This window comes from Xiphophorus couchianus, chromosome 21 (genome assembly GCF_001444195.1).
Source record: "Xiphophorus couchianus chromosome 21, X_couchianus-1.0, whole genome shotgun sequence".
In the NCBI taxonomy this organism is placed as follows: Eukaryota; Metazoa; Chordata; class Actinopteri; order Cyprinodontiformes; family Poeciliidae; genus Xiphophorus; species Xiphophorus couchianus.
Window position 1 is genome coordinate 20,785,413 of NC_040248.1, and position 23,952 is coordinate 20,809,364.

At 42.3% G+C, this 23,952-nt stretch overlaps 1 protein-coding gene across 5 annotated transcripts in view; it reads right to left on the bottom strand.

The window, feature by feature from the left end:
- Window positions 1-9,639: 9,639 nt before the first annotated feature.
- mpp7a (MAGUK p55 scaffold protein 7a) overlaps window positions 9,640-23,952 on the bottom strand; it is an 82,524-nt gene continuing 68,211 nt past the window's right edge. For all 5 annotated transcript variants that reach the window (XM_028005184.1, XM_028005182.1, XM_028005186.1 and 2 more), the window contains 6 exons: window positions 20,057-20,227; window positions 17,493-17,573; window positions 16,474-16,567; window positions 14,000-14,108; window positions 13,640-13,783; window positions 9,640-12,149 (listed from right to left, as the gene is read on the bottom strand). In XM_028005184.1, coding sequence (XP_027860985.1) covers window positions 11,970-12,149; window positions 13,640-13,783; window positions 14,000-14,108; window positions 16,474-16,567; window positions 17,493-17,573; window positions 20,057-20,227 — 779 coding nt within the window. In that variant the 3' untranslated portion in view covers window positions 9,640-11,969. The remainder of the gene's footprint in view (window positions 12,150-13,639; window positions 13,784-13,999; window positions 14,109-16,473; window positions 16,568-17,492; window positions 17,574-20,056; window positions 20,228-23,952) is intronic.

Here is a 23,952-nt window from a genome sequence, read left to right on the forward strand (position 1 = left end):
CCCATTCTCATTCTACAGGCGTCTTGGGTTGGGCTTTTTCTATTTCATAATCCACGTGTGCAACATGAATACTCTTACGAGGTTTCTGTTCTACAAAATACTGATGGTGACAGAAAAAGAAAGAGGTTAAAAATAGAGAACAAAGATTCAGTTTGATTCCTGCTACTTGTGAAGATGTGTTCTGAATATTGTCCCAACCAACATTAGAGTTTAGTTATGTTTCATTGTTGGACAAAAAGGATATTAATGTCTAACAAAGTGTTGTCATGTCAGTCCAAGAAGAGGGAAATGAAAACAACAGAGCAGTTATTAGAAGCAAATGAGAAACCATGAACTGCCATAAAATCCCTTGTGAACAATCTGCAGGCCTGCATCAGGACTGGTTCTTTACTGAGGAACTGGAACAAAAGAACACGTTCCCAAAGCTTTCCAAAGCACAAATCCCTCTTTAATCATCTGAATGACATCAAACGTCTCCCATTCCTCAGAATCCAACTAAAAGCTCCCAGCTCAGTCTGAACTGAGCTGCTGTTCATCAGGTCTGATTCTGGTTCTGGAGGATTTGAAGCTCTAACAGCAAACTTTACAGCCTGTAGAAAAATGCCAACGTGCCTGTATGAATGGAGAGCAGGTCACAGTTTAATCACAGACACCTGCTTCTGCAGGAACAGCTCAGACTCTGATTGGCTGTTAGGAGCTGCACATTGTTAAGGGCAGGGAAAGGAATGAACGCGTCCATCTGCAGGTTGGGTTCACCATCAGCTGGAGCCAAGCACGGCCCATCGTCTCTCATTAAACACAAAGTGACTCGCTACTGGAAACATACAAGTCAGTTCAACCAACCACAGACTAACAGGCAGACTTTATTAGGCTAACCAAAATTCTGTAATTCTCTTATATGTGAAATGGACAAGAGCCATGTGTTTGCTGAAGGGAACACTCCCTAGAATAAAATCAAACTCTGTTCCAGATGTTTTTAAAACGCTGTAAGTGAGAGTGATGTCGGAGAGTTCTGAGCACTAAAACCTATTTTATTGGTAGGTGTCCTAACGTCCCCTCTGGGGTCCTCTGGTCCAGCACTGCTGGTTAAACTTCAACAACAAGCAGACATGTTTGGAGATCAGCTGCTGGTGTCTCTGGCTGCTGCTTTGTGGGTTTGAGCTTCTGCTTTGCCATCAGAGGAGGGAGCTGCAATGATGCAACTTTGTTTCCTCAAGTAGAACCTGAAGAGAGCCTGTCCATAAGAATGACTGCGATTCCTAAATACCTCCCAGATATGATGCTTGTTGTTCCATTTCACTAGAATCATCAGCAAACAACTGCTTTAAAATATCCTGCAGAGATAAAAACCTAAACTAACAGGCCAGTGAGCTGTATGGATCAAAGCAATGAAGGAATCTAAGGGGAACAGATCCAGACAATGATTAGTTCCACCACAGACTCCTTCACAGTTAGTTTTACTGCAGCTCTCCATCATTTTTATCTTCTTCAGGCTTTAGGCATCACCCTCCACACAGAACTCAAACATTAAAGCCCAAATGCCTTTTTTAATCAATCTGTATTCAGCTGTTCTCAGATCGGCTGCAGACATTTATCCTCTTTTACTTTTTTCCAGACTCCAGTTTTGAAAATGTTATAAAGTCCATTCCTCTATCTGAATGCTCTGTGTAAAGCTGCCTTCTGCATGTTCCCCACTGACAACTTAACATTTCTTTCTGATTATTTTCCACCAAATCTCTATGACCGCAGCGCAGGTTAGACCCTAAAACGTTGTCCTCCAGGTAAGGGGTGTTTACTGTTTACTTCAGGACAAATTGCGACAAACCCACTGAACTGACTGACAGGTTGAACGTCTTTCTGATTATCAGTAAAATCACTGATTTCCTCTGATGCTGACCTGTTTGACGCTTTATCTGCCAGCTGAACCAATAGGAAGGTGAGCTCTGTCTTTCAGATGGTTGAGAACAAAGTCAGAGCAGGTGGAGCGTCTTTGTCTCCACAGTTTGTAGGAATCAGCTTGATGGGGTCAGAATGTGAACCGATCAGTGAAATTCCCCCTGAGAGGAGGAGAGGCAGCAGCTCATCTACAGTAACAAGACAAATCATTTCTGATGCTGTTGTTGTTAGAGAAGTGAATTTATGAGCTTTCCTCCTTCTGCAGGTATTTTACTTGGAGGACTTTCTGAAAATGTGCCACTGGCTGCTGGAGTCGATGTTGAGTTCTGTGTGCAACAGAGTTCAGACACACTAGAGAGTTAACTTAGTGCATGATTTAATGTGAGCACCTGACTGGCTTTGAACAGGAAAAACAAAGAAAGAAGATGGATTGAAGACTGCGTGAAAATGTGGAAGCAGAAGCAGGATAAACGAGGGTCTTTATATATCTAACCCAGGTCTCTTTAGCCGACCTAATTGCTGTTTGTTAAAGCAGAGATTAAATGGAATGATCTCTGGGTCTTTTCCAAAGGAAAACTGATCTGCAGCGTGTTTAGAAGCACCTGCTCTCTTACATGTTCTGTGACTAAAACTTAATACAGCATAATAAACACAGGCTGCTCTCCATACTGTCTCTCCACTGCAGGAGCTCAGGCCCTGATTAAACTTCATGGAAACTGCTGGATGACACACAGAAACCTACTGCAGCCTGCATCAGTTCAGTGTGTCCACCAGTCCATTGTAGCTCAAACCAAACACACACAGAAGGAGTGTGTGAGCAGTAAGAGTGATGAGAAGGTGCTCAGACTCCTACTACTGTTCCTGTTCCTGGTTTGGAGAGAGTCAGATCGGGTCTCTGTTGTCATTTTTCAGTCACATTCTTCTCTCCGAGGAGTTCACTTGTTTTCCAGGCTCTGTGTTAAATCCAGATCAGTGGGGCTCATGTGGTTAAAGCAGGGAAATATGAAGGTGACTCTGGTCATTGTAAGAAGGAGCTGCTAGATATGTGTGACCACATCCCAAAGTTGTAAAATACTCTCTGAAACCAGCCTGTCTTTTCCCACAATCCTCTGTGATTTGGGACAAACAGGAAAATGGTAAAACCTTTTAAACTTGGTTAAGTGGGGCTGAAAGATTCTTTAAATCTGACCGGTAAGTTTCTTTCTTATAGCTCACATGTACTCAGATTTACAGCTTAGCTGCACAATGTCTTTTACTTTACTGACAGTAAAAAGATCACTTAGTGACTCTAAAGAAATTACGAAATTTGAAAGATGCATTAGACAGACAGCTGAAGTAAAGCCTGCAGTTGTGGCTGAAGGATGAAGAAATGTCTTCTTCCTCTTATTAGATTAATAAGCAGCAACAGCAGTAGGTGCTGCTTTTGTTTCCTTCCTGATGTTGAGTAAAACTCGTTTGCACCTGACAAACTGAGAAGATTTTGAACTATGACCTAATCCATGAGGTGGATGAACTACAAGAGGGTCATAGAGACATAATGTTGGCTACATGAGAACCAATCAGCTCTGATCTAAATGAGTCTCAGTAAACAAACCCTGATACCTCTGAGAAGATTTCCATATCACTGCTTGGACTTGTTATGCACACAAACCTGTAATTGTGGCTTTGGAATAATGTGGTTCGTTTGTATTTAAAGGGGTTGAGGCCTCGGTGCCACTGTTTTCTTTGGAGGGGACAGACTTTTGTCAAATATAGAAGCATTGTGAGATTTATGGCCATAAAACTTGTGGAGAAACCCAAAGTCAAACTCTGCATACAGGAGTTCACAGACTGTTCTGGTTCCAGTTCTGTTCATGGACACTTGACTCCTATGTTTTAAGTGCTTGAGCCAAATGGGAACATTAAAAAGCACACAAAACACATCTTTGAGAAAATCACATCATCATAAACTGGAATATTTTCAGTTGCTTTGATTGGCCGGTTTTAATGCAGTTTGTCAATTTATGTAAAAACAACAATAAAACCATGGGATCAACACTTTACTTAAAACCTTGTAGGAAATACATGAAGGTTGCAATGAGGATGTATCTGATTCATCTTGACCTGCTGGTGAGAAGAACATGTGGATGAAGAAAGAAAACTGAGATGGAGACGGATGTTGCTTGGAAGATGGGAAATGGAAAAGGTGGGAAGAGAAGCTGATGGGAGGACAAAGAGGACAGCATGTCAGAGTCTGAGGTGAGTCAGAGCTGGTTCCATTTTCTCCCATCGTTAGGAGCTTCGGCCTGAGACCTTTATGTTGGTGCAGCTCCAGTGCTGCTGCTGCCAGACCAATCAGTGAGGAAAGGAGAGGAATATTGCTGCTGGGAAATAATGACATCACTATGAAAGACATGAAGAGGGAAAAGAGACTTTCCTGCAAACAGACACATTCAGTTGAGAGCAGATTCACCTGATTTATTCAGGGCCCAGCAGAGTGCAGCTCTGTGGTTCTGATTACAGTCGTTGTTTTGCTGGTCTTAGCAAAATAATGTTTGACTTATTAGGTTTAAACTTTGATCCTTAATAATGTTCAAACAGCTTTTACCTGTTTCAGAAGAAAAGTGAGCTCTTATCACCATCTACATGTCGGCTGAGCTGTAGTTGATTCTCTCCACAGCAGAACTCACATGTTTGACCCTCAGTTATCGTTTTCTTTAAGAGCCTCAGTTAACCCCACACTGTGTACTAACATGCAGCCACAGCAGGCTGCAGGTATGCAGCAATATCAGCCTCAGCAGGCGGCAAGAACAGAGATTCATGAATGAGAAACATTGATGGTCCTCTGCTGACCCATGTTGGTTTTACAGAAGGAGGAATGTCTGTCTGACCATTCGATCTAAAACCTCGTGTTCATTTGATTTGCTTGGAGCCGACTGACCTGCTGCACAGGAAGGGTGTTTTACAAGAAAACTAAATGTACTGGCAAATGGTAAACTGCATTCAACTGTATAATAGCCAATGTGCTCCAATGTAATTATTCAAACATTTACTGAAGCAGGTTGGATTTGTGAGGCATTTGTGTCCTTTAAGTTCAAGAAGCTGAAATTCCAAGGGAGAGATAAAAAAAAAGTTTCTATAATTAGAGAAAACTAAAAGTAACATGAAACACATTATGCTTGATCTCATTAAAAGCCTTGTAGAGCTCAGCATCTTGAGGCATTTCTTTCCTATCTTAAAGCAGTAATCTAAGGCAAGAAGGCAAAACCCGATCCTCAGATAATGGCTGTCAGTAACCCATTAGGCCCAAACAGGAATGTGTCCATAGCTCCAACAAAGAAAAGCAGCTCTTAGGGAGTATTTCTCTGACCTCTTTGCTGTTTAAGAAGTTGGAAAGTGAGAAGATATTTCTGTACAACTGTTGAACAGACCAAGACATCCAGACTGAGTTTTTCAGACACCAACCCTTTAGCTGACTCCCAGAGCTCTAAGGACTGATCAGCCTGTCTGCAGCCTGTGTCCCTCAGCATTGACTAAAGAGGGCTTAGTTTCAGCCTTGAAGCAGGATCTTCAGAGGAATGAGAACCCTCAGCAGAGCGGTCAGAGCATCAAGCAGCCAGACTTTAGCCTGACAGCATTTCTCCTCCTCAGAAAGCTCCAGTTTCTGGAAGGCACAGCTCCACTTCCTCATCATATAACTGGTTGTAAACCAGTCCCTGTGGACCACCACTCATTATGGCCAAAAGCTGAAAAGCTCCCCATCCACTGCAGAACCACTCCCTACCATCAACACTTACTGAGGGCTGACATGGAGGTTCTGACCGTCGGCTCGGAGGATTCCCTTTGGTTCTGCTGCCTTTGCTTAATGAGTCCCCAAACATTTCTCTCTGACTCTTTTACACATTAGAAGGTTCTTTCTTCACTCATTTCATGTTGACCTCATGCTGTACTTCCTCATCAGCACCTCAAAGGTCCACAAGTTCTCTCACTGGAGGATAAACGTCTCTGGCACTGGTGTTGTGCTTTATGGTTTGTTTGTCTTCAGACCCGGCCACATGGTTTCTCTCACCAGACAGACTGATTGGTCAGTTTATGATGTTGGATGGAACCGACTTTTTTACAGATCCGTTCTCTGTTCACTGGCTGGGCCTCAGCAGAACCTGGTAGCAGCGTCTGCTGCCTGCTCAACACATAATATACTGGCATCCTCTGTGGACCAGTGGTTCTTTACTGGAAATGACATCAGCTCATAAAGGGACAGGCCTCATTACACAATCACTCTGCTGCTTGTTGGTTTTCTTAACAAGGAAGAAAGTCTCACAACCCTCTTTCATTTGGTCATGGTCTGAATCTTTCTGTCAAGATTGATTTTGTTTTCATTATCAGGTGAATTCCCATCATGCCTCTCTTTGGGCTGGCGGCCCATTAAACCAGGACAAGTTGCTGATTAGAATCACACACCAGCAAACAATCAAAATATATGCAGCTACCCTGAACTCTTTCCCATACCTTCCATCTTCCATCAACCAAACTGATTGAAACATTGAAGGGAACTTGTAGGTTCAGGGGTCAAACTTTGGCTTTAAGGCCTTAGAGATTCGTCTGATTGTCATAAACCTCTTCAGGCCTGTTGATACATTGAGGGGAAACAGTTCCTGACATCAACATGTTCTGCAATAACAACATAAAGTCTTTATGGTTGTTAGAAGGTCTTTATCTGAAGCTAAAGGTCCCACTGGTGAAAAGTTTTATCTTCTATTGATCTTTTGGATTTCCTCCTAACATCCATGAACACAACATGTTTAACACTGACTGATGTTTGAACCAGCAAAGACTGGAGATGAATATTACTGTTTAATAGTTTCTGAAATGCATCTGAGAACATTGAACGCATCATGATGGCAAGTTACTCTATGGAGTCGTAAATAGAGAGACTGGGTCGGTTCAAAAGTCAGACCAAGTTACTCCAGGTGAACTAGTTACTTTAATTTGACTTGGACAAACAATATCAAGGTAAAGTTAAGAAGTCGAGGAATTTGTGTCCCTGATGGATCTTTGAACTTCAGGTGGAATAATATACATCTGTTAAACACCTTCAACTATTCAACTCATCATTTTCAAAGACGCTAATTGAAAGCTAAGATACCCGTCATCGCTGACCTTCCTCAGTTTCTCTTCAGTTCAGTTTCAGATGACTGTCAGCTGCAGACTTGAGGTGATGCTGAGGCTGATCATCTGGAGAACACAGAGGTGGTGGAAACTCCAGACCTGATGCTCCATTTGTCAGCAACATCATCTCCATGTCCATTTACCACAAAATGAGGAAAACGGAGCGTCCCAGGATGGTTTCTGTGGTAAAGTAAAGGTAATGGACTGAGTCGCCACATGAAAGGCCGGGCAAAAGGCAGGATAGAGAAACAAGAGAGAAAGAACAGCAGGAACCTCAGAAAGAAAAAGTCCAGAGTTCTCAGCAGGAGTCCTTCTGATGCTAACGCTGAACAATTAGACACATTATCCAGACAGAGCTCCTCAGACTGGGCCCTGGTTGGGACACGGTCCGTAAATAAAAATGATTGCAGCGTACATGGAGACGGGAGACGGAGACATTTCAGTTTAATGGTTTCTAAAATGCATCAGGGGAACGCTGAAAGACCCACTATGGCAGCTCTCTCAGACTGGGCCGGGCTTTTGGCTGTTTGGCTCTGTTTCCATCTTCTGCTAAACAATGGCTTCTCATAGGTTTATGCAGATGAATATGAATTCATCACACAGAAAGAAAGAGCCTCATCAGACCTTTCTACACAGCATCACGAATCTCCTGGATCTGAGATACAAGCAGAGCTTTATTTCTTATAAATCTTCAGACTTCCAACAAGTTCTGTTAAAGCGTTCTGGTCGTCAGGAGGGGAGCAGATTTTTGATTTGGTGGCTGCTCATGACCAAGCTGGGGAAGTCATTGGCTGCTCTTTTCACATGGCAGCTCACTTTTCAAAGGACGTCAGAGAAACATGAAGAAAGGGAAAACAGGGATTTGTTATCTTAACTCAGTTAAGGCCAGACGGCCTCCTTTCTCTGCATTAAATGAAGATTTATGAAAGCTTCCCATTCCTGTGCTTATATTGTGCAGTGCCATTTAATACATTACATGTAAAGTACACACATAGTTTTAAAGCATCATCGCTCATGTTAAGTACCTTGGTATATGTGGCTGATCCTGTCTGTTCATTAACCAACCTGATCTGTGAACACATGTTTCTGTCATCTTCAACTGGAAGTAAATAAAGAGCAACATCTGGGCCGACGCAACACACTCCTCATGGAACAAGCTGACAGCATTTCAAAAACTGACAAGCAGAACCAGAGGGTCCATCAGTACCAATGATAACAGTCCATCAGAAACTCACTGGAAGAAAAAATACACGTCTGAAGAGTCCAGAAACCATTTTTACAGCAATCTGAGTGGAATCAAAACACAGCTCAGATTCCTTAAAGTGAAACGGAGTCAAAAAACACAGAAAAGTCAGAGCAGATGAAATACTTGGTCATTTAACACATGACTTTAACTGGCCTGAGTTGGACAATGGAGGCAACAACAAATAAGAGGATAAAAGCAGAACTATAACATTTAGATGTGCGCTTTAAATATACAACATAACATGTTAGCACTAGTTTACCTCTAGTGAAGGTCAGAGAGAACTTAATTAGAACATTTGTGAAATTTATTGAATGTCTTTCTTCTGACAACACAGAGCTCAACACGCTGTAAATGTGAATCCAGCTGTGTTGACATCTGTCTACAAGCCCTCTGTACCACTGTAATTGGACAACAGTGTTGTTCAATTGTGAATGAACTTTTATTATAACAAACAGGAAATTAAAAAATAAATAAATACACTTTGGGGGATGTTCTATGTAAAATCTGGATTTAATCGCATTCAGATTCTGAAAATGATCATAAACTGACTTTTTGTGCGGAAAGACCCTCTGATGTGTCTGAATTGAAAACATTTCTACAAAGAAGAGTGGGCCAAGATTCAACCCATGTGATGCAAAACATCAAATTCCAGTAATCGCCAACGCTTGACTGCAGCTGTTGCTGCGACAAGAGACACAGTTATATATATAGAGGCTTTTTGACACACGGCTAGGTTTTGTTGGAAAGCCTTTTCCCCTTTATATATGTATATATTATCTCAGAATAGCAGGTTGTGTTCACTCAGGGTATCTTTGTCTGATACACAAATTTATTGTTCTGACATCTTTAGGTGTCACAAAAAGGAGCAAATTAATTTTTACAGGTACTTGTATCTGCATTGCAGGGGTTCACATAAAACTGGAGTTTTACTATTTTTGACCATTTCATACTTGTGTGATACATAAAACATTGTCAGCTTCTGGTCTGGCTCTTAATGCATGAGTCTGCTTTATGTTTGAGGTGAGACAGGAGATCCAGTGAGCTGCATTACAATGCAATAAACCAACGGGATTCATAAATTAACTGAGGTTGGAATGTAGACAAAGTTCTTCATATTCAGCTGGGATAGTATGCAAGTATGGAAAGTATTTGTTGAATGACTTACTGCTCTCTAGTGCTCTCATTTACAAGATGAAATACATGAACTGGAATTTTTTTTTTCTCTGAAATAGATTCCAGTGACACTCAGTGGGACAAATCTCTAAACCACAGGAATCCTTTTAAATGATCCTCCTCCCAAATCTCCAAGACCTTTGTTAAATGCAAAAATGAATACAACTTTAGGAGAGTTAAATTAAATTCACTTTAATAAGAAATGTAGTATTATTTCATACAACTTGCCTGATTAACATCATTTACAGAAAGGACTTAAACCCCTTGATTTGCTAGAGACTGTACAAATTGGATTCTGATCATAAAACAGGCGTCAAAAAGGTAAAGACAACATGTAGTAAAAAACTCTGGAAGCACCGACTAAATGTGACAAAAGACGAGAAGAAATGGTGATAATTCCTGCAGACAGGAATCTCTACCTTCAGATTGACAGAAAGATTTTCCTCTGTCTGAAGCCAGTAAGTAATTAATGATGTAACTGCTTTAACAATAAAGTTGACACTGAAAAGCCAAAAAAAAAAAAAAAAGTCTAAAGTAACTTTTTTTTTGTTTGCATTTTAGGTACTTTTCTCTTCTTCGTTCCCGGTTTCTGAAGTCCAGTTTAAAGCTATGTTAAGGCTATGTTAGCTAAACAACCAGAAAAATCAACAAAGCTAATTAGCTCAGAGTAAAGACTGAACCCATAAGCTCCTCTTTAGGCAGAACAGAGTTTATTTCTAAACTGTTCTAGTTCACAAGCAGGAACAACTAAGATTCCTCAGGAGAACCAAGCTAGCCTATATTGCTAGCAGTAGCAGAGCTAATTGGTTGGCTGAAGGCTACAAGTGTTGTATAGTTTGGTAATTATTACGCTATCATTATTGGGAGATATAATTGTCATGACAAGAATTGTGATTCATCACAGTAAACATATACTTCAGTTAAGATGTTCGCAAATGAGAAATTTGATCAAAAACTGGTTAAGAGTGTTACTTGTGCTAGCATAATATTTATTTCAACTGCTGGTTCCCAAAGAGCATAAATATTAGTACATGTCAAAATATGAAAAAATGCAAAACTGTTTGCTGCTTAATGTTACTGGTATGCTAAGGTAGTCTATTTGATAGTGGGTAGCCTATGCTGTATTTTCAGAGTATCTGTGTTTATGAAGTTCTAACAGAACCAAGTTGTCCAGCCATATCTCCCGTCGCTAATAAGTGCTTCTGAAACTCAGCTTCTCATAAAACAGTGGCAGAGGTTCCCGCCACTGATCTTTGAAAACAGACAGGCTAATAATAAACCCATAAAAAGTGAAGTATTGGCATCACAAACCACCATTTTTCCTATTATTATGAATTCAAGGGACATTGTTTTTATATGGTTCAATAATTATGAGGAATAAACTCTACAATCAATCATTTCTAAATTTTATATAAATACATCACTAGTATTGTAAGCCACTGTTGTGTGTGGATGTGACCTCATCTGAGCCGAAGCAGCCAAGGAGAAAACTGAAAATTGAGAAACCAGTTAAGAAGAAATGAGAGAATCGCATTGATACACATTCAAGAAAATGGTAATTAATAAGCATGAGCTGGTAAGAACAAGTGACAAGTACTAAACCTGTGATTCTCATAAAATCAGGAGCAGCTACATCCTGAAGGTCCGGTGGAGCCGCTGTTGGCAGCCTCACTGAAACCACGTTTATGTGAATTAAATAAAAACTCCACCCTAATGAAACACTACAGTGAAGCTTTCTTGTTAAAGACAAATGTGACCAGGTCTATAAATGGCAAAGCTGGTCTGCTGGACACGCTCTAAGAAAGCTGCTGTTTCAAACAGATCCAGGATGGAGAGGAACAAAATACCTCTGGAGTAGCGTAGCAGGAGGAAACGAGATCCAAACACTTCAATGAAAGAAAAGATTTCAAGGAGCTACAGCTGGGATAAAGTTTCCCTTAGTGTCAAAAACAATTTCATCAAAAGTATTTTAAAAAAAGTACTGGAAGTATATAGAAAATATATTAATCTTTTTTAAATAACATGACAGTTATTGCCCTTCCTTGAGAGTACCTGGCAGTGTTTTCACTTGTCACTGAAGCACAGAAAGAAGACAGAAAACATGTTTTTATGTTCTGTTTTCCATCAGTTTTTTTTTACTTCTGTCAAATCTGTCCACCAAGCAGAAAAACATCCATCCCTTTGGTTTTCCACTGGTTTCATTTAAAAAAAAACAAAACACACACATTAAAGATGGAGTCTCAGTTGTTCTGCTGGCAGAACCGCTGGTTCTCCAAAGATCCGAGATTGCTACCGTTCCAGGTAGGTGTTCTGCGATCCGGATGCACTTCCTGAATCCAGCTCCTCCCAAAACGTAAGGCAGGTCCACCTCACACCAATCTGTGCCATCTTATCTTCTTCACAGTAGTGTCAGAATCAGTTGGTATAAAAGAGACTTTAAAAAAAAAAAAAGCATATCGTTTGTCGTAACCTTTCCCTTTTTGTCCTTTCCCGGACCGTGTGGGTCTCAGGAGTGAGTCCAGCTGACAGGAACAAAGTGAGTCTCCGTCTCCACTCGCTTTAGCGCCGACTGCAGCTCGCTGAAGGCCGTGGTGAGGTCGTCGTTCACTATGACCTTCTCAAACAGATGGCCGTACTGACTCTCCATCACCTCAGCGGTGTTCAACATCTCCTGGAAGTCCTCCTCCTGCAGAGTCACAGAGGAACACAGAGGAAGAAAGAAACCGGGAAGGAAAATCAGCTCCATGAAGACAATGTCAAAAGCATCAACCTTTTGCTTAAAACCACACAATGTAACTTTTATAAAAAGAAATGTTTTTAGCATTTTTGTTAAAACTGTCACCATCTTGTGATAGTTTGTTACGAGACAGACAATCTTCTCCGCCTCCTCTCTGAACTACTATTGCCATGTGAAGAAATGCATCGCTCCTGATCAAAAACAACCAATCAGAGCTGGAAGGAGGGTGTTTGCGATGTCAATCAAATTTGTGTATGTGCTGCTAAATGTGCTAATGGCAGAGAAACAACTTACCATTACAGGAAAACTGTTTATCTGCCGTCATTGATGGCTATGCTAACTAGCTTTAGTATCCACTACAGGCTCTGCTGTTGGGAAGTCACTGTAGCGTGCCAGAGAGGAAGGAAGAGAGATGGAGGGAGGGTGAGCAGCATGCACACGAGGGTGATCAACAGCGCTAAAACCCTCCTGGCTCTGATTGGTTATTTCTAGATAGAACTGGGAGAAGGCTTTATTTTTTCACAGATTATCTGTCTCATATATTACAGTTACAATGTGACCGTTTCAAATATGTAAAAAAAAACAACATCTAAATAAAAGTTCCATACTGCAGCTTTAATACTAAAGAGAATAAAACATAAAACACTGCTTGTTTGTAGAATGATAGATTGTTCTATCCTCCTTGAGACATGATTCTCACACATGAACCCTGCCACAGAAAATGCTCTGAAACTTCAAGGAATTTTCATTTTTTCCTTCCATTCAACACACAGGAATATCCACTCCACTCAGAAAACAAGACGTCCTCAGAAATCTCCTCCAAACAGGCAAAAAGCAAAACACACAGCTCTAATTTACAGAAAGGAAAGGGAACATTTGTGTCAGTCTGCATTGTGTGATGGGAGCTTGTGAACTGACTGCACAGCTCACCAAACCGACTGAAGCCATGTGGCTTCTGGTTGACCCCTATGACCCCGACCCCCTCAGTGCAGCAGCAGAGCTGGAACATGGCTGCACTCATTTAGCCTTCTGGTTTTACTGGGAACATCCAGCTTTAGACTGGAGGACAGATGTGGTTTTATGGAGAACCACTTTGTCAAACAGACAATTACAAACACACAAAGATACAAGTTCATGCTGAGAAACTCAGAGACACAAACAATCCTGCAGGATTCAAACTGAGTGGCAGCAGAAAACATGAACACAAACAGGCTGGTGAGAACTTCTAACTCCTGAACAGCTCAGTTTCTGGAGACGCCGCCTTCCGTTGCTGTTTGTTACAGTTTCTTACACCGGTTGTTGGATTTAGTTATATAAAAATAACGTTCATATTCTCTAAAACAATCATGTTAAAGTTTTAAGACAAAAGTCATGATGACGTTTTGGTATTCTAATACATAAAGCCAAAGGGCTCTGACAGATTACTCTGGGTCTCCTACCGTGAAGGGCCTGGCGGATCCTTTGTCATCTTTGCTTGAGATGATTTTGGTGTTCTTTCTCGTTTCATTCAGTCTTTCCATTGCTGGAGGTTTCACAAACACAATGAAGGGTTTGAACTCAGCCGTCCGCAGAAGCTTTATTGCCTATGAACAAGCAGAAACGCAGGAAAACGGCTGAAGGAGAAGATCTGATTATGTCACAGGGAGATTAGGGCTGGACAATAAATCAATAACTATTTATTTCGCAACAGACACGTGGTCAATATCAATAGATAACAGGTTTGATAGAATTTTACTGAACTGCCAGATGCCAGATTCCAGCCCTGCTCCAGATGCAGTACAAGGGTTTATGTCACTCACATGAGGCTGAACGTCCAATAGGCACACTTTCTTCTTGGCGAGGACGCCGCGTAGAGTGTCCAGACTTGTTCCGTAGTAATTCCCTTTGTACTCGCCATACTCCACAAACCTGAGGCAGGACAGGACAACACGGCAGCTGAAAAGCTGGACCACATATGGAAAGCAGGTGAAATTCTCGGGTGGAGATGGAGAAAGTCCAGTTGTCGTTGTAAGACAACTAGCAATGAAGAGCACTGGGTCAAACAAAAACTGTTCTTGTTTGAAGATATTAGATGTCGAAAGGAAGCTATTCTGTGGTTTGTCGCCATTTCTTGTAAAGGAAAAAGGGAAGAGCAGCCTCCATCTTAGTTGTTGTCTGCTTTACCACACTGCATTTCACTCATCCAAACACGCTGCTCGTTTAGAGGCCCGGTGGTGAGAATAAAAGGAGCTCAGCAACACCAGTTTGCTCCAGGACGACCTTTAAGGCCCCTGTATGGCTAAACCGTCCCTTCTTTCACCATCCGGGGTTTCAGCTCCTCAAGCAGCTGAACTGGTTCAAGAAAACATGTTTTCCACCAGAACACCTTCTTCCTGCCATAAGAGGATTCAGGATTTCCAGCTGTAAACAACAAGAAGAGTGAACCTAGAGCAGCAAAAAAAAGGTGGAAAAAATTTGGAGTCATTATGATGCTTTGGGACTGATTTCATCAAAAACCAAGACCTGCTGTTAATTCTCCACATTAGAGAGTTGTACTTTGATTTTAATGGGGCAGTATTAAGAATTTTCCAGGCACATAGTCCCATTTTACAACACAGTCATGTAACTATGTTACCTTCAGCTGTTATATAAAGGCTCTCTCTGTCAAATTTGACTCAAAAGAAATTAGACTTTGTAATTAAAAGACTTGAAAATAGGTCTCTGTCTCTTTAAGAAGCTCCTTCTCTTTCTGAAACGCCGCCTTCAGGAAGTCATCACATCATCTGTCCTCTATTAAGGACAGATGATGTTTTTACCAGCGATTCACTGAGACGTAGCTTGTATAATGAGCTTAGTAGATGCACAGTTCCTCCAGGTGTTTGCTAATTGCTGCTGGTTAGTCTCAAGGAGCTGAGTGAGGTACAGGGGTTGCTCTGAAGAGGAATCTTGGAAACTGCAGCTCTGAGGTCCTCCTTTGTCTTTGAAGGCGGAGCTAGGTCCACCCAGGTCTTTTGCACAGGTGAATGGTTCCCAAGGAGATTAAAGGATTTCTCAAATGTGTGAAAGAATCAAGGCAAAACTTCAGGTATGTTTTTGATGAGGGAATGACATTATAGCATGATGCAAGTCTCAAAAGAGTCAAATTTACATAATACTTTCCCTTTAAATGAGGTTTGAGGATTTCCTCTGGGAAAGCTCTTCAAGCTGAGCACACCGTTGTTGTGGCCTCTTATTTGGGAGCTGAGCGTATCGTTTCTGCTGCTGCAATGAGCCACAACATAAACAAGTTCATCTCCTCTCCTTCACTGAGCTGCCTGTAATTTCACAGTGGACATTTCCACTCTTCCAGCCCACATCACAGCTCTGCCACTCATCCCTCCGACTCAGTGAAAAACATCGCATGCCTCCACCTCCACCGCAGCATGCCCTAAATATAACACCTCCTCCAACAGCGCCACCACCCTCCACTCCTGCTCTCTGCATGCTGGGATTGTCTGCGTTCACTTAGGACCACAGAACTTCCTCCATGTCCAACTCTGGATGGAACTGTGTGTGTTTGCAGCACTTCTTCTTGTTATTATTATTATTCTCAATCATCCTTCTGAGCTTTACAAATAGCACTTTAATTAGTTGGCCACAAATATGGAAGCAAAGCGACCAAACCGGGGCCAGTTTCAGAGAGAGAGGGCCCCGAGCAGAGGAGGAAGCCCAGACAGAGACCTGGGGCCGGCTATCTGGAGATCAGTTACCAGCACAGGGCCCGGCCCCGTCATCAGCAGCTCACTCTGAGTTACAGAGACTCTCAGCTGACAGCAAACTACAGCACTCTGCCCCTAGTGGACAGGAGAGGAAACACAAGAGCTGGACTGATGGAGTTTGGAGGAGGCTCTGAGTTTGATGTTAGATTTTTAACACAAGTTTCTGCAGAAACATAAACATGTCGTGTCAACAGCAGAAAATAATCACAACCAGTGATCAATAATTTACAATAACACATTCCATCAGTATGAGACAAACTGAGACCTGATTCTAAAAGGTCTTGTTGATATTGTTTCTATCCTTACAGTATCATGTTAATTATGTTCTGCTTTAATTTTGTTTGTATATTTTTCAGTTCACAGTTAAACTCTCTAACACAGAGCAGCAGAGGAAGGATGCATTTCTGTTTAAACTTCAGGATGTGATGAGTTTCTGCAGCATCTAGAACTTCAAGTCTGATCAACATGAAACAGTTGGAGATTCAGCAGAGGCTTTGCTTCTCCACTATGATCTGTGGTTTTCTCTCTCTGCATACTTGTTGTTGTGGATGTCCGCCTCAAAGAGATGTTTGGAGATGAAGTGGTACTCCACACCGTCACACTCCTGGTTCTTCTTGGGCCGACTGGTATCTGGGAGAGAGAGAGAGAGAAACAGAGAGAGAGTGATGATCTCAGACTGTGTGACTCCCTGCTGCTACACAAAGTGTTTGAACCTGAGCCACGTCATTACAGAGCTGGAGGCCTGAGGAGCAGCATACAGGAAGTGTCAGGCCTTGTATCTATGAGGCTGTAAAAGCTCCAACCTGCAGCAGACGTTCAGCTCGGCTTTACACCGTCTCAGTAAATGTGTCTCCTGTAATGTGGCTACAAGGCCTGTTGGTGTTAGCAGCTGGAAGGCGACCCGCTCTTTTGGCCGAGCACCCGAACGCCTCACTGAATAACGGTGCAGCAGTGGAAGCGGAGCATGGAGGGAACATGAGAGGGCAGCCTGCTGGATCTAGTCAGGGTCAAGGGGTCAAACTATCCATGTTATAGAGTCTAAGAGCCTCACTGCAAGGCAGTCTTCAGTCACGGCAATGTTGGACTCCATTCTCCCAAAGCCGACTGATAATTAACTTGTCTCTGTGGGCAGAGACAAGTTAATTAAAACTAGAATGATTGGACATTGTTTATGGTGCTGGTTTAATGTCGTTATGAACAGTGTTCATGTTGTGTTTGCTGTTAATTTTAACGTGTTGAAATGATTGGATCCAAAACTGGAATCATGGAGAAGCAGCATTCAGCTTCAATGCTCCTCTAATCTGGAACAAACTTCCGAAAAACTGCAAAACAGCTGAAACACCGAGTTCCTATAAATCAAGGCTAAAAGTCCAACTGTTTGGAGTTATCTTTGATTACTAGATCAGATGATTGCGATGATGGCATTTGACAAAAGGTAAAAGTTTTTTGCTTGTTTCACAATTGGTGACTGTATGATGTTTTTAAGTGTAAAGCATTTTTATGTGTCCATGATGAGTCGTCGTATAAAAGCAGCAGACGACTGCAGGGAACTTACGTGGGATGGTCACACCGAAGTGCTGAGGGTCAGAGATCAACAGTTTCCTCTTGAGTTCATTCATGCCGACCCCTGAAGGTCCTGGAAGGAAAACAACAGAAACATCCCATAAATGTTCAGCAAAACCAGCAGAAAAAACCTCCGCTTCCTTGAAGATTCTTCAGGCTCTCTTAGTTCTCAGCTGGAACAAGGAAATACAGCAGCAAACATTTTGATGAGTTACAGGAGGAAAAGCACAAAGTGACTACAAGTAAAATGAGTGATGGGTTCACAGCCGGGTTCTGTTGTTGCTGCCGCAGCCTCACACTGATCCTACAGAACCCTACAGAACCGGAGCCGTTTGTTCCTGAACTCGTCCTGCTTGTTGGACGGCTGCAGATTATGACCAAACGTGCTTTAATACTTGAACAGAATTTGACCTCAGTTCCAGTGAAAGTCTCCAACTTTCCTTCCTCCACAGAGAAATCAACCAGTTTCACAGAGGAGCTGAGTGGTCAGCCAACTTATTCAGATCAGGAAGTGGAGTTCGTTTGGACTTGGGTTGAGGAATGTGGGAGGAATGCAGCGCTGCAGTTTGAACCGGGTTCTGTTGTTGTAGCCGTGAAGGTGGCAGAGCGCGGTAATAGAGGCTCTGTAGTGATCCTTATCTCAGTGGTGCAGACAGTCAATCCAGCAGGAACCAGACCTGCACACACAGGCTGAGGGGGAAACATGGAGCCTCTGGATCAGGGGGGACCAACACAGAGGAGGTCCAACAGAACCAGCAGCTCCAGTCTGAAGCCAAAGCCAGCAATAAAGCAGAAGTGCTGCTGTTTTCTCTGAGCTGAGCTCCTGGGTTTCACTCTCAGCTCACAGTTTGCTTCACCACTAAAAGTGTCAGACTGCATTACTGCTCTCATTAGAGAAACTGTGGAGAGTTGAACGACTTCCAGGCCAAACAGACCGAGGCCCGACCCGACGACCCGGCCTCCCAGCTGCTCTCATCAGCACCAGACAACATCCCAGCAGCGTTCCCAGTATGTCTCCATTTAGAGGGCTGCAGGTTTTCATCAATAGAAGCTCTAATGAAGCGCTCCAAACGTTCTGTTTGTGGAACTGTTTGCTAACATCCACTCTGAACTTTAACAATCAGATTTCTTTAAACTCTGCTGACATTATGTAAAACTGATTTTTATTAGCCGTCTGTCCTGAAAGCTGCAGAAGCCCAGATGAGCATCTGGATTCATCTTAGAAATGATCCCAGACTTCATTTCTTCAGCTCCAGTCATTAGAGGCTGCTTCGGATGCTGCCTCGACCTTAATGAATAAACGCCTTCAGGCATTAGGAAAGCACTTTTAGAGAGAAAGCTGCCAGGCTAAAGACAGGAGAAGGTTCTGGACTGTGTCCCATCTGCAGGTCTAAAAAAAAAAAAACCTCACTTCTCTGCAGAAACACGCTGAACGTTCCCTGAAGCTTTGCTTTTCCCTGTCCGACAGGAAGAAAACAGGAGGTACTCCTCATCAAACACTTTCTTTCTCTCCACAGATGCAACAAGCTGATCGGGAGACTGATTACTACCATTTAGTAAACTTCTAAAAGTCCGTAAACTCAGATAAATAAAACTATTCAACTGTCTGTCAACCTTTAGTCTTTAATCCATACAGCTGAGAGACAGAAACCAGAGTCTTTCTTCCTGCACTTCACTGAGTGTCCAAATGTCCACAGAGCTGAACAGGTGGGACGGGTTCAGCTGTTTGATTAGCAGCTCGACCCGATGAAGCCCATACTCTGAGTACCAAGGCCCGGCCAATCAGGCGACAGCTTGGAGCAGAGAAATAAAGGAGAGAAACGTTCTCCACCTTCTAGATTAGATGTTTCTAAAAAAAAAAAAAAAAACTCCTGAAATATCCAACTGAAGCTGCTGGAACAGATGTATGAGTTTTCCTTTGATTAATGGAAACAATGAAGAGATTCCCAGTGAAAACTTGAGGAATGCTGTTTCTCCGTTTCTGTCTGAGACGTTCTTCTCATTTTTGTTCTCATCAGAAACCTAAAAAGGGAAAACGAGGAGAAGTCGACAGCTAGAGAATGGAGCATCAGGCAGAGATTTAAAGCTTCACTGCTGCGCCTGGTTCAGCTCATTGTTCCAACATTTTTACTGCCAACACTCGTCTTCCAACCACAAACCCAGAAGGAGGAACCACTAAATTCGGCACATCATAGTGAAGCTCTTTGGAGAGCCTAGCAGCAGCAGCTGCTGCTCCAGGCAGGTGCTACCAGTTCCATCATCTGGACAGGTTTAAAAGACACAGAGAGGTGCAGGAGGTGAGAGCGTTTAATGGGACTGATTGATGCGAGTTCTGCACCGTCTGTCCCTCTGAGAGCTAAATGAAGGACCGCATGTTTCTCCTGGATCATGGAAGACTGAGGCCCATCCATCTGGAGTTTCTGGACTCCCAGAGGTCACACATCTAGAAGTGTTTGAGGAGTTTCATTAAAACAGTTTCTACAGAGCCAAGTCTGACAGCAGCAGAGTGTGAGGTGAGCAGTGATTTCACTGATTACCATCAGGCTCTTTACTCACCCACTAGGACCACCAGCCTGTGTTTAGCTCCACTCTGCCTGCAGTAGGGGGCGACCTCCTCGTAGGTGGGGACGTCGGCCATGTCATACATTTGGCTCTTCTTGGACTCGTACATGGACTTGTTGGTCTTCCTGTCTCTCCTGCTGAGACGGAAACTTCTCCTGAAGCCGGCTGGAGGTCAGGATCAAACCACAGACAGAAGGAACGCCATCATTACAATGCCTTGCAAAAGTTATGTCGCTTAAAATTTTCCCCGTTTTGGGATGCACAACAACTGAGTACTTGCTGTGAGGCTACTTTCTCACAGCAAGCAAATCCGAAGTATGTTCGGCGTTTCACAGAAGTCTGAATCCGCCCAATTTTGATCTTTTCACCCAAAAAAAAAAAATAATAATAATCTGATTTGTGCCGCTTCCTTATATGGTACTAATTTGAATATGTATCTGATTGTTTTCAAAGAGACCATCTTCAGTCTGAAGCATCATGTAGGATTTTATCAGACTTTTATGTTATTGATAAGAGACATGCATATTAATTCTGCACCAGAAAAAGACAGATTTAGTAAATCTGAACATAAAGAAAGGTTGAACCCACCATTCTTTCCTCCGACTATGCATCCAAACACATGGTCAAAGCTCCACAGAAGCATCATTTGTTCCAGTTTATCATGAAATAATGAGTATTTTTCTCAGCAAATTTTCTTTTGAAAAGGAAGACTGTTAAAAAGCACTTGATGGATTTCGTAATTTGTTTTAAGTATAACACTGCTAATGAAAACTACTTTATTGAAGTTGAGTAAGCTAGCATAGTAACACCACAAATATAATTACAGTATATATACACCACTTTCTTTGACCTGTCATATATACTGTATATAATCACACTAAAATGCATCTAGGTTTAGTGATTGTAGCATAACAAAATGAAAACTTTTGTAAACTCCAGTGCAGCTGTCAGACCAGCTGATCCTCTGCAGGTGTGAGCTTCACATTCTGTATGTGTTTCTGCATCCACACAGCTCCATGTCCAGGAGCTCAGGTTATTCTGATGGCAGCCATCTTTATTGGAGGTGAAGGAAATGCAGCACAACCGTCAGCCAAACACTTAGCTTGGAGATCACTCTCGTGCGCTTCACATTTTCCACTTTTGGGATTTGTATTGTTCCTTTATATGCATAGAGTGAATTTCTTAGTCTCTTGTATCTAAAGTGACACAAAGCAAAGACTTCTTAATAGACTGATTCATTGTGCAAACGCTGATCTCATAATGATTTAAAGTATTAAAAGCAGACATTCGTATTTATTAGATGTTGCTGAAACCTTAAAAGTTATAAATCTCTCTGCCTGCCTGCTGCCTTTAACTGAGACTTTATTTCACTTTTATGATTTCATTATAATTTAATCAGTAATAAATAAAAAGTCAGATACATGATGCAGAACGAATGAAGCAAAATGAAATGATGAAGTGAGAGGCTAAATAACAGCCGGCCTCATACTTTCCACAACATCCTCAGACAGCTGTGTTTCTCTGCCGACAAACATCTCAGTCACATTTTTCTCTGCTTGTTCTTTTCCAAACAGTCCCTTAATAAGAGACGGACCTGCCGACCAACGCTGAGCTCCAGATGAAACACGCTGTAAGTCACAGCAGCACAGCAACACTGCTTTTGGAGAAGCTCATGTGTGTATAAGAAGCAGTGAAGGCACGCAGCCTGGATATAGTCTTACACTGAACTGAGGCAGACTTTGTTCCACTCTGGCCAAGCTGTGGCTTTCATGGTCTGTGCCATCTCTCCTGTGAGTAATCTACTCATTCAGCACCAGAGCTCCTCTGAGCCCAGTTTCCAGTCTGATAATGTCTCACAGCCATGTAGGAAATTTAGCAAGTGTGTAAGGAAAGCAGCCGGCGGCCTCTGTAAGCTGAAGCTACAAACTACCCGCTCAGACTCCAACGTACTGAAAGCCACTACAAGCCTGGACCTGGAAAACAAACGTCTACAACTGTGAAGCAGAGAGAGAAAAGTTGATCTGAAGAGAAACCGTCACAAAGCCTGACAGCAGAGAGCAGCATCAGGTCTTCCGGACGTCACTTGGAGGCCATCAGGAAATGACAAGCAGCCGTTTTCCCTCCAATCACAACTCATTTCACTCAAAGAGTGTTGAGGGTAAAATGAAGGCGAGACAAAGGGGAAAAAGCTCCCAGTGAAACCAGCTGCTGTAGTGAGGGACCCTCCATCAGGGGCCCGGGGCCTAACTGTGGGTTTCAGAACCATCCTGGTTCTCCTCCTCAGACTGAATGGAGACAACATCCATGGAGGTAACCAGACATGGCATTGCGGGATGAAGTGAGCATTATGTTCTCGGCTCAATGTTGCGGTTTGACACTGTAACACTTCGCCCAGGTGGTGGGCACCAAATGTGGGAAGCATTAGCAGCTCTTCCTGACTTGTTACACATCCAGATTACAGGACTGGTTGGAAGGATGAGGAGGAGGGATGGAGGGCAGCCAGGGAGGAGTGGAGGCTTTCCATTCTGTCAGCCATTATTATTGCAACATGGAAGAAAAGGAAGAGAAGACCTGCAGTTCTTCTAATCTGAGGGTAGACAGGAGAACTGCTGTTCTTGAACTTTCTAATATGTGATCTTCTTTGTGTTTCTGTGTAACACAAAATAGTAGAAAGTAGAGAAATTATGAACAATCAGCAAAAGTGATGAAACATAAACCCATCCTTAGATGGCACTCTTCAGGCTGTTCTTGGAACCTTGAAGTGTTCTCAGGACAGAGTGAAAATATGGTTTGTACTGCATATCCAGGATCCTATTCTTTAAGTCATGCATATGTCATGCCCCTAAATGAGGCATGAAACAGATGAAGTAAATAGAAAAACTTTTCCTTTCAGATAAAGGCAAAGTTTAAACCATGATCTCCTCCTTGCAGAAGAAGCCTCAGTCCATCTATTCACACCACACCCCACCAGACTACTCATCAAAAGCAAAACCAAATGATACTATAACTTCTCTGCTTGAAGCAAAGACTCATTCTAAATGCAAGTTGAGCAGTCAATCTTTTTCTGGTTAAAGAAAGTGAGAATACTCCGTCCAAGTCAGAATATTCAGATTTTGTACAGAGTTATTTTGGAAAGCTTGAATTGGGTCATTGTCTAACCTTACTAAAAAAGATTTTAAGTTTTTTTTCCCTCAGATTAATATTGACAACGTCCAAAGCTACCAATAAACTCTTGCAGCCAATCTTATATTCAAATCCAGACTGGTTTTACAGACTGGAAAAAATGTATTAGCTCCCCCACCTGATCTAAAGGGTTATACATATGAAAAAACTAATTCTTGTATATTTCCTTCATGCAGTCATACATACTATTGGTTTAAAGAGTGTGCAGACATTATGTGTTTGTAACAGACATAACATCGACCTTTCTTTCCACACACAGAAAAAAAAAAGTCATTCTCCAAACATTTCCGGCCCAAACTCTACTGTACGAGTTCTCCAAATGTTCCTCCTACAACTGTAACAACAGACGTCTGCAGAAATGATTATAGTTCTGCACTGAAGTGAAGTTCAGCTTCTGATTTTTGTGAATGCATCCAGCATCTGTTTCCAGGAGCAGCCTACATATCTGGTCTGGTAGCTACTCTGACCTTCTGACAGAGGGAGGTTTAGCTGGGGTTAGACCGAATGATGCTTCACATCTTTAATCAGTTTCTGCAGTGGTCATCCCAGTGTTTAAACTGGGTTATCTGGGGAGAAGAGACTCAGAGAGGATGAGGGAAATGGTCTCCAACCCAACTCTTACAGGCTTACATGGTGGAATAACGTTCCAGATCTGAGGCTGCTAAAAGTCTATTTGCGTCAGAAGCAATCTATGTTTCCCCTCCGTC